The 11,666-nt window shown below is 38.9% G+C and overlaps 1 protein-coding gene and 1 pseudogene across 1 annotated transcript in view; one reads left to right on the top strand and one right to left on the bottom strand.

Moving 5' to 3' along the window:
* DYNC2H1 (dynein cytoplasmic 2 heavy chain 1) overlaps positions 1–11,666 on the top strand; it is a 150,079-nt gene that overhangs the window by 52,882 nt on the left and 85,531 nt on the right. The window contains 10 exon segments of the mRNA XM_049778603.1: positions 415–547; positions 640–757; positions 1,668–1,780; positions 2,493–2,612; positions 4,174–4,324; positions 4,497–4,702; positions 7,780–7,962; positions 8,704–8,886; positions 9,455–9,678; positions 10,427–10,542. Coding sequence (XP_049634560.1) covers positions 415–547; positions 640–757; positions 1,668–1,780; positions 2,493–2,612; positions 4,174–4,324; positions 4,497–4,702; positions 7,780–7,962; positions 8,704–8,886; positions 9,455–9,678; positions 10,427–10,542 — 1,547 coding nt within the window.
* On the bottom strand, positions 4,924–5,079 carry LOC126016818 (uncharacterized; annotated as a pseudogene).

Below are 11,666 nucleotides of genomic sequence, written 5' to 3'. Positions count from 1 at the left end.
GGGGTGGTGGCTGGGGATAGAGGCTACAGCCTGGAGTTGATGCTTGTGCATGGCCTTGAGTTGATCCTGGCATTGAATCTGCCACATCTGTCTCTACCCAATCAGTACCGAATCCCTTATGGCCCACAGCACCCTGAGCCTGAGCCCACCACATCCTTGGAACTGAGCACCATCAAATCCACATAATTAAGCTAGGCCAAGCTAAGCCATGTATTTCTATGGGGGGTCCCCTGAGCATTTTAGGGGAGTCTCCCATAAAAGTGGTCATGGAATATTGTTAAGTTTCAGCACTGTTAGAAATAAAGTACCGTAAATAACATATGACTTTTAGAATAATGTTACTAGTAAGTTTGTTTTTGTTTTAAGCAGGCCAAACTTCCTTTCAGGTGGAAATACTTCTTTTTTCTTTTGTAGATCAATAATGACTGACATTAAGAAAGACAACAGAGTAACAACGCTTACTACTCATGCAGGAATCAGAAATTCTTTACTCACAATCCTTGATCAGCTTCAGAGATGTCAAAAATCACTAAATGAATTTTTGCAGGCATGTTTTTTGTCAAACAAATTGTAAAGTAATTGATGTGTAAATGATTTAAAAGGATAAGGCATTTATTTATTTTTAATTTTTTCTTTTAGGAAAAGCGCTCAGCCTTTCCAAGATTTTATTTCATTGGTGATGATGACTTGCTAGAGATCCTGGGCCAGTCTACTAACCCATTAGTGATCCAGTCTCACCTTAAGAAACTGTTTGCAGGTAAGATGGACTCAGCAGCGTTTTCTTGAGTGCCAGCTGTCCATCCAGCTGAACACTGTGCTCCTCGCTAAATCATTGAATGAAGTGCAAGTCACAGGTCCAAAGGAAAGCAGCTCAGTTAGGCAGATAAACTAGTGAACTAGCAAATTGTTGGCCCCCTGGTGCACATAAGTATGTGGAATTGAGGTGCCTCTGCGTGTGTGTGTTTGGCTTGGCTTATGACATCATGAAGCAAGAGGAATGGAAGGATGTATAAACCGTGGCAAGGTGGGAAGAAGGTGAATTTAGAATAGCATATGCCCTTCCAGTTAGAATTGGCAGACAGGTGTAGAAAGGTGGCAACCACTGCTCTCTCACTGGCCAGCGTGTGGGCCGGGATTGGGTGGTAGGTTAGAGAAAAGGCCATGACTGAGGACGTGACCTGTCGTCACATCCTGAGTGATGTCTAAGTGGGAGTATATCAACAGAGACAGAGGCAGAAGTGGGAAGCTGGGAGTCATCACTCCATGGTTCAGCTGAGGACATTGGTTATATATATTATATCTATATGTACACACATATACATGCATATATATATAAACACACATGGGGATGGGATATGTATTATACTCCCTGTGCATCAGTATTTTAAATCATTATTGATTAGAAATGGAACATCCAACAGTATTTCGTTTCCTATTATTGCTGCAAGTCATTTAGTGTCTCACAGTCATCCTTACCATGTTGTTGGACATTGGGATTGTTTCTTCTGGTTATTATGGAATTTTTTGTTATGTCACATAATGGAATATTATTACATTGCATTGTGATGGCTTATGAGTAAATATGTGGTAAACATTCATTTTCATAATTGCATCATTAGTCCCTTCTCATCAAGTTTCAAATTACAATATAAAATTCTGTATTATAGGTATTAACAGTGTGTGCTTTGATGAGGAATCAAAACATATAATTGCTATGAAGTCTTTAGAGGGAGAGGTTGTACCTTTTAAAAACAAAGTTCTTCTATCAAATAATGTAGAGGTAAGTAGTTGTTTTGGTCTCTCTCTTTTTGAAATAAACTCCTTCTAGAAATAAAGGGATGCAACAAGAGAGGTAAAGATCTGTGCTCAAGAATCACTTGAGAAGTTCATCTGGGCTTCTCCAGAATGGAAAAAACAAAGTATGCACCCCCAAGTATGGATGGTAGGTCATTTACCCCAAATGGGAAAATGCGTGGAAAGAAAGTTCCTGTCTGGAGTGGGAGGAGATGCAGGGATGTGAATCTGGAATAAAAGTCATCATCTTAGGGTATCAGTGTGGAGATATGGAGATGTGCGCCTCAGAAGAAAGGTCCCCATCTTGTTTTGGGAGAGATGCGGGTGGAATGTGCCCTTTCTCCCCTCCTGGGCATGGGAATCCAACCTAAGCTTCTTACAAGTCATGCATTTCATCACTATTCCTTCTATTCCTCCTATAATTTTTTTCAAACATGAATAGTTCTCTTCCTCCATTTTGTCCTTCCACACTTGGTTGTGCTTGCTGGGCCTTACCCCTGATATTGTTGTGTGCCCTGGTATTGCCCATGCACAGGAGATAGCACACTTGTCTGTGGTGCATGCTAGCCTTTCCCAAGGGTGGGCAGAAGGCTACATTAGCCATTTGGGGCAATGGTGGGATGGAGCTGGCACCTGCCCTTGAACTGTACCCCTATGCCCTTGAGTTTGCTGTGTGACTTTCCCAACTTTATTTTCAGACTTGGTTAAACGATTTAGCGTCGGAAATGAAGCAGACTTTGAAGCAGTTGTTGACAGAATGCGTTACAGCTGGGCGAAGTTCTCAAGGTGCAATTGACCCATCTCTGTTCCCTTCCCAGGTAACAGGGACTGATGTGTAGAGTGGAGGTGGGCGAGGGGTCTGAGGACTATCCTCGAGCCTGAGACCAGAGACCACTACTAGCATTTCTTAGCTGGCCGTTAACGCATGCATGTTGCTTAACTTCTGGGTCTCCATTTCTTCAGTAGTAAAATGGGGGAGATGAGCTGTGCGATGGTGGATTTTCCTTCTAGTTGGTGCCATTGGCTTTCTGTGATGCATGCAGATGGTGTTCTAAGATACAAGGAGACTCTGCCAGGGTAGGACTAGGAGAACTGGCTGGTTTCCTCCTTAGTGGAGAGGCTCTAGCTCTCAGCACTACTCCCCAGTTTCTCTCGGGATCAATTTAGGTGATAATTGGTAGATGATATTAATTGATGGTAGATCAATTAAGATGACAATTGGACTGGTAGAATGTTGGGATAGGTTTAAAATATACTTCTAACACTGGACTGGGATTTGTTTTGTTTTGTTTTTGGGTCACACCCAGTGACACTCAGGGGCTACTCCTGGCTATGTGCTCCTGGCTTGGGGGACTAGATAGGATACCAGGGAATCAAACCTTGATTCGTCCTAGGTTTGCGCATGCAAGGCAAACGCCCTACTGCTTCCTCTACCGCTTCAGCCCCAATACATGCCATTTTTTAAAGGGGTGCTTGAGCCACAACCAACTGTGCTCAGGATTTACTCCTGGTTCTGTGCTTAGGGATCACTCCTGGATATGCTTGGAGGATTATGTTTTGTATTGGGAATTGGACCCAGGTTGGCTCCTTGCAAGATAAGCACTTTATCTTTTTTATTATCCCTCTGGACCCATGGATATTTATCTTTGGTGGGGGGTTTGGGTCACACCCAGCAGTGCTCAGGGGTTACTCCTGGCTCTATGCTCAGAAATCGTCCCTGGCAGGCACAGGGGACCATATGGGATGCTGGGATTCGAACCACCATCCTTCTGAATGAAAGGCAAATGCCTTACATCCATGCTATCTCTCCGGCTCCACAGATATTTATCCTGATTTATTGCTGGTTTATGTTGTTGGATTGAAAAGTTAAGATCTTATTTTGACATAACTAAAATTTTGGAAATAGATTTTGGCTGTTATTTTTTTTAAACTTTATTTTATGTTTGTTAGGAGTGCCATACCTGGTAGTCCTAGGTAGGAGGGGAGATGTGTTGCGAGGGATTGTGAACAGCTTTGAACATGAAGAACATGTCTATGTATGTATCTATGCATATATGCTCATACTACCACAGGAGAAACTATTTTTGGTTGTTCAGAGATTACCTTTTAAAAACAATGCATTGCTCCTTCACACTGTTGTACCACTTGGTGAAAAATAAGCAGTTTATGGGCAGAGTTGAAATTATATGGGCCTTTGGTTCTAGGACTAGTCTGTGGAGGAATCCTTCTGAGGAGAGCAGTTCTGATAGGATACGGGATGCAGCGAACAGTGCTTTCCGAAACTGACTGTTTTGTGCATGTTAATAGTGAGTTCTGATATGCACCTGGGAACTTGGGGAAATGTTTATAGAATTTTTCAATAATTTTTCTCTTTCCTAGATCTTGTGCTTGGCAGAACAGATTAAATTCACCGAAGATGTAGAAAATGCTATTAAAGATCATAGCCTTCATCAGATCGAAACTGAACTGGTGAATAAGTTAGAGCACTACACCAACATTGACACGAGTTCTGAGGACCCTGGGAATACTGGTATGGGAAAGTGGGCCTTTTCTGCCGATTTGGATTTGATAATTTGGGGCATGCTTGATTTATATATACCATTTATGTATATCAAGAAACTACTTTAAAAGTTCATTAAGATACCATTTACATATACATGTTACAGCTAAGACTTTTGATCATTGCTTTTATTTGTAAACAGAATCTGGGATTCTGGAGCTTAAACTTAAAGCACTTATTCTTGATATTATTCATAATATTGATGTGGTAAAGCAGTTAAACAAGATTCAAGTTCATACAATTGAAGACTGGGCTTGGAAAAAACAAGTTAGATTCTACATGAAAAGTGACCATACATGTTATGTTCAAATGGTGGATTCTGAACTTCAATATACTTATGAATATCAGGTATGACTTTTATCATAAATGTTTTGTTTTTCCAGTTATAAATGTTGACTTTATGACTAATCTGATTTTACATTCAGGAAACTTTAATTTTCATTGTATTCTTTAAGAGTTCTGTGTGTTATTATCTTCTGTGTTATCCAAAATAAGAAGATAGTATTTTCTGGGGAAAATATTCTATGTAGCTAGGAAGATACTATTTTCTGGGGAAAATTTTTTGTATTTTTTGGTGTACCATTTCTGGAAGTACTGCGATACCAGGTTGATGCTTGGAGTGTACTGAGCATACTCCTATTCCAACTCGCTGTTCCAAAAATCCATTTAATATATTGTCTTTGGATAGAGGACACTTGATTTTAGCCAAATAGCCAAGAAGTGATGCTGGTGAAATTTTTAAAACCATTTTCCCAGAGCAGAAATGTGACTCAAGAAGTAGAAAGCACATGCCTGGGTTCCATCTCTAGCATAGAGGGCACCCTCATCCCCAGTATAATAGGCGGTCATCTGGGGTGCCTTTCTGCACAGCACTGGGGCTGACCCATGCTCTCATAGATGTTCTGGTGTGGTCCTCCCACCACTGACAAATGAGAAAAGCATGCTGACAGAATTGCCCATGAGGCCAGAATGAACTTGAATCTATTGTTGTACCTTTTTAGAGGGCAGAGATGGCCTGTGCTCTTCCATGCTCAGGAATGTCCCTGCTGGTGCTTGGGGACCCTGCGTGGTGTGGAGAATCTAACTGGGGTTAACTGCAGAGGTACATACAAGACTAGCATCACACCCTTTTCCATATTGTTTTCCGTGGATGTTCTTATATGGAATGTGAGATTCATCTTTAGTTCCAAGGGAAATGAATATAGGCAACCTTAATAGACACTATTTAAGTTCTGCCTCCTTAAATGAGGTAAAAAATAATGCAGCTGTAAATATGCCATAATAGTTTGTTTTCAGTTTCTGAGGAAAAATTTCAAACAAATAACCTAGTTCTTGTACTTACTCTCAAAAGATCTAGCTCTGTTCTCTCTGACTTTTTATTTACTTTTCTTCAAATTTTTTTTTTATTGAAACCATTGTGATTTACAAAGTTCTTCATAGTTGGGTTTCAGACATATAATGCTTCAGGGCCAATCCAGTGCTACCTTCCTCCAATGTTTCCAGAGTGTATCCTATGCCACCACTCTTGCCCCAAGAGTGCCAGCATAACAGATTCATTTTAATTTTGATTGTTAAATTTTGGGTGTCATTATTTCATCATTGACTATGGCCTGGATATTTAGTTCTGTTCTTTCTTAATAACATCAGTGCGTCTGAGACCTCTTGGCCCCTGTCCTCTATTTTTTCATATTTGTGTTTCTCCTCCTCTACTCAATTTCTTTCCTCCTCTTGTCCAAGAGAGTTCTAGATACCTCATATTTAAACCATTGCATTTATTCATGCAATTATTCTAAATACCACATTACAAGTGATGTCATTTTGTATTTATCCTTCTTCTGGCTTACTTCATTTAACATAATATCTTCTAGTTCCATCCGTGTTGCAGAAAACTACATGATTTTATCATTTCATAAAGCTATGTAGTATGCAATATGGAATTTTCTCAGTAAACTAAGAGTTGATCTGTCATATGACCCAGCAATTCTGCTTTTGGGTATCTATCTCCAGGACAAAAAAACACTGGCCCAAAAAGTATGTATGTACACCGCTATTCATTGCAGTGGTCAGTACAATAGCTAAGAGTTGGAATCAACCTAGATGTCTAACAACAGATGAGTGGATTATGCAGATGTGGTGCATATATGAAATACGTATATGTGGAATATATTTGAATATATACATATATACATATTTACATATATGTATATATGTATGTATATATATATAATACTACATAACTCTCTGTCTTTTTCTATCACAATTCCTAGTCACCTGAACTGACTGGACAGTTTTTTGTTTGCTTGTTTTTGGGTTTTGGCCAATACCTGTGGGAATTCAAGGGGTCATGTGCAAAGCAGTCACCCTCCTCTCTGTAGTATTGTTCTGGCCCCTCAACTATATAGTTCTATAAGTAAGCACTTGCTAGGAGAGCTAGAGCTGATTCTTTCAATGGGGAAAATGTTTTTGTCTTAATTTTTATTGAAACCATTGTGAATTACAAAGTTCTTTATAGTTGGATTTTAGGCATATGGTGGCAGTGAATTAAGGCCATTCCCACCGTCAGTGTTGACCTCCTCTCACCAAAGTTGCCTGCGTTCATCCCATGTCACCACCCTTAACCCCCTGGCCTGCCAGTATAACAGGCCCATTTTAAGTTTAGAGATTTTACTGCATTTATCTAAATTATGGAGTGACTCTGTAAACTATGATGGAATTGGAATTTTACTTAGTTTCCAAATTTAGTAGTTTTTTTTTTTGTTTGTTTGTTTCTTTGTCTTCGCACCAAATCCTGCTGACTCCTGACTCAGGGATTTGTTCAAGTGGAACTCGGGATCTTATGGTGCCAGGGATCAATTTATTTTTCTTCAAGTAATTTTGGTACTATTGAGAGACTTTTTAGAAAATGTAACTATATATTCATTGGGGATAAATAAAATACACGATTGTAGCAATTAGTGAATTAAATTTTAGTTTGTGCTTTAGAAAGCTTCTTTTACTAAAGTATTTTTTGATTATTTTAAAGTTGAGAATCCCAACTTTTTACCTTTTTAGCTTTTTTTACATTGAAATAATGTCCGTTTATAAGCTGAAGTGTTTTCATGGGATAGTGTCACATGCTCTACTAGATGTTTTGGTGGCACTGGGGGTGTTTATCTCTCAAGCAGAACCCAGAAAACCCGGGACAGCCAATAGGGCTGAGATGCTGTGTGGCTCTGCTCTGTGACAGTGACCGTGGCAGTGGAAAAACTCTCTGGGCTATGCCTGCCTGTGTTCGGGCACCATGTAGTGCAGGGATTGGTGCCTGGGTTGCCCGCAAGTGCCCCATCTCCTTCCTTTTTAAGCTTTTAACTGGAATTTCTGGCTATATTAATACTTGTCTGTGTGATTGGATCTTGGGTGTCTGAATTTCTTTTTCCCCATTACAGGGTAATGCTCCCAAGCTGGTTTACACTCCTCTGACGGACAAGTGCTACCTGACCCTCACGCAGGCCATGAAGATGGGACTGGGAGGAAACCCCTATGGGCCTGCAGGCACCGGGAAGACCGAGTCAGTCAAGGCCCTGGGTGGACTTCTTGGAAGACAAGTTTTAGTGTTTAATTGTGATGAGGTAAAATGACTGTTCAGCTATGTTTGTGTTCATTGTTCATTCTTATTATATTCTATTTTATTATAAGAAATCTTTTTTTAATACTCTAGCTCATTTATTTATAACATGGGAATCTGGGAAGCAGCTCAGAGCTCAGGGTTGCATGCTTTACCTGCCCAAGGACCTGAGTCTTTGTAGTTGCCCTGTCTAAAGTTATGTCAGAGCTGGATGGAGCCCCAGGAAAGAGCCCCATATGGCTGAGCCCCACTTTTATCCCTGTACCACGCCCTGTCATTAACAGTCTGACCTGGCTGGTCAAATATTGCCAAGAGATCCCTGAACTCCCTAGCACTTCTTGGGTTGCCCCTAAGAAAATAAGTTTAAATTCGTAATGAGAATTTATCTTAACAGTATAAAAGAAGTAACAGTGAACATAAAAGGAAGGAAAGAAATTTAAAATGACTACCTCAAAATACTTTAGGATTTATATTTCATTTAAAACAATAGTTAAAACAAAAATCTCTAAGTTCTAAGAACTTTTCAGAACTCTTTCCCACTTTTATTTATTCCAAAATAAAAAAAAAGATTAACACCATTTTTTATTCCTTGAAATCACCCTAAGATTTGATCATTTTTATTTAAAATAAAACAAAAGAAGCATGACTCAGTGAAATGTTTTATGAACAAATGACTAAATATTAAATTACTATTTGGGACTTTAATTATTTCTAATGCACATATGTTTCAATTATTATTTTAAAGGGCATCGATGTGAAGTCGATGGGACGGATATTTGTTGGCTTGGTGAAATGTGGTGCATGGGGCTGTTTTGATGAATTCAACAGACTGGAAGAATCTGTTCTGTCAGCAGTTTCAATGCAAATCCAGACAATTCAAGATGCTTTGAAGACTCATAAGACTGTGTGTGAACTCCTAGGCCAGGAGGTAGAGAACACATTGAAAGTTTGAGGCATGGAAATATTAAGATGTGACAGAACTCAGAATCGGGGTTACTTTAGCTTTGCTCTCATCTTTGATCTGTAACCATGTGTAAACCTTTTTAAGAATTTGAACGGACCTGGAGAGATAGCATGGAGGCAGGGAGTTTGCCTTGCATGCAGAAGGATGGTGGTTTGAATCCCGGCATCCCATATGGTCCCCTGAGCCTGCCAGGAGCGATTTCTGAGCCTAAAGCCAGGAGTACCCCTGAGTGCTGCCAGGCATAACCCCAAAACAAAAACGAAACAAAACAAAAGAAGAATTTTAGCAAGGGGCCAGAGAGGTGGCACAGTGGTAGGACATTAGCTTTGCATGCCGCTGAGCTAGGATGGACCGCAGTTCAATCCTCTGGCATCCCATATGGTCCTCCAAGTCAGGAGTGATTTCTAAGTGCATAGTGAGGAGTAACCCCTGAGCGTCACTGGGTGTGGCCCAAAAAACAAAAGAAATTATTTTGAAATGTATTTTATATATACAGTTTCAAATATATGATGCTTATATTTTAATATTTCAGGTAGAAATAAATTCTAACTCTGGAATTTTTATTACTATGAATCCTGCTGGGAAAGGTTATGGAGGAAGACAAAAACTGCCTGATAATCTTAAGCAACTTTTCAGGCCAGTAGCTATGTCTCATCCAGATAATGAGCTTATTGCAGAAGTAATTCTCTATTCAGAAGGCTTTAAGGAGGCTAAAGTATTGGGCAGAAAATTAGTGGCTATCTTCAATCTATCAAGGTGAGTTTTTTTGGTTTGTTTTAAATATTACTATAGTTTTTAGCTTCTATGACTGGTTATGATTTTTTGTAATCATTTTATATTTGTCCAGTTTGCCTTTTTTGATATTTATAATGTATTTGATATAATGATTTTGATATTTATAATTTATTAAGGTGTTAATAGAAGTTTTTAGTTTGATGAAAACATTGACTTGAGCCACTTTCAAAAAAAAGTATGAATTTTATTTTTTCTGTTTTCCTGGGAGCTGTATTTATTGGAGTGTTCCAGATAAATAATACACATTGAGTTGGTCATTTATCAGATGAGTGGTCAAAAATTCTATTATTCTTTGGAGGGAACCTTTCATAATTTTTCTTTTCATCAGATTAGATTGACATTTTGCTTCTTAGGACAAGCAGATCTTTTGGTTCATATCATTTAAGTGAAAGAAATAAGAGTGCTAGAATTTGAGACCAAAATGGCCTGGTCAAAGGCTTTAGGCATAAAGGTAACAGATAATTGCAGTTCATTTCTTCACTAAGGTATTAGCCATGAAAGAGTCTTTCTATTCTTTGAGATCCATTCAACTTTAAAATCTGACTTGAGTGATCATTTTTTCTGATTGGTTGTCTGACATAAATTAACAGGATATCGATTCTCATCGCTCTGTGTCTGTAGTTATATTTCTGTTTTCCCTTGGAGCCGATGATAAAATGATATTCTCATAGCTGTCTGATGCTTGATAAATTTTGTGTCTTTATTCCAGAGAACTTTTGACTCCACAGCAACATTATGATTGGGGTTTGAGAGCACTGAAAACTGTTTTGAGGGGAAGTGGAAATCTTCTGAGACAGTTGAAGAAAACTGCTTTTAACGAAAAAGGTATTATATTTTCCAGATGTAATCTTATTTTCAAATATGATTTGGAAAATATAAGATTTATAGAAAAGATACATTTGGGAATTTCACTATAGTCTATCCTGAGTTTTCTCTTAGTAACATTTTTATTGTAATAGAATGTTTACCAAAACTAAAGTACTGAAGATGCTACCATTTCGGGGCTGTGGGGCTTTTGTTGGGACCCACCTAGCAGTGCTTAGGATCTACTTCCTGTGTGGTGCTTCTGGGTTGCTCTTAGCATATTCACTCAGGAACCGTGTGGTGCTGACATCTCCAGCATGCAGAGAATATGCTCCAGCCCTTTGAGTTAACTTCCCAGCTCTGATACTTACTTTGTAATTAAGCTATGTACTTTATTTTTATTTTTCCCAATTTTTTTTATACAATACTATATAATTTTTACATCTACAATAATTGGTTGTGATATATGAAGGAATAACCTGGCTCATCATTCTTAATCTCTGCACCTTGGAGTCACCTAAAGGCTTGTTAAAGAAACCTATCTGGAATTCCAAGGAGATAGTACAATGGAAAAATTGTTTGCTTTGCAGGTAACTGACCTGGGTTCCAACCCTGGCAATATATACAGTCTCTAAAGACCTGGATGCAGAGCCAGGAGGGATCCTCAGGGTTCAGTGACTGATACTTGGAGCACTGAGTGCGAAGTACGCCCCAAGCACCTCTATGTGCCACTGCCAGACAAAACAATAAGAAAGCAGATGAAACAGATTCTTGAATATCACTCCCAAATTCCTAATTTTTGAATTAGAGCCTGAGAATTTACCTAGGTTTAAAGTGAGAACAGAACTTTTAAAAACCCAGAGGCTATTTTTTTAAACAGTACACTAAACAAAATATCAAAACATAGTTTTGATTTGGTGATAGAGTGATAGTATAGTAGGAAGGGAAAATCTATCTGCCGTACATGTAGACAACCCAGGCTCAACCTCTGGCATCCTAACTGGTGTTTTGAGCATTGTCCAGGAGTGATTCCTAAATTCAGAGCCAGGAGTAACCCCTGAACATTGCTGGATCTGGACCAAAAACAAAACAAAAAACTATCCTCCCAATAAAATAAAATACTCCTGTGCATTGTTAACAAGTCA

The sequence above is a fragment of the Suncus etruscus genome, chromosome 8, assembly GCF_024139225.1.
Source record: "Suncus etruscus isolate mSunEtr1 chromosome 8, mSunEtr1.pri.cur, whole genome shotgun sequence".
Taxonomy (NCBI): Eukaryota; Metazoa; Chordata; class Mammalia; order Eulipotyphla; family Soricidae; genus Suncus; species Suncus etruscus.
Note: the sequence above shows the minus strand (reverse complement) of the source record. Positions and strands in the feature narration are given on the sequence as shown.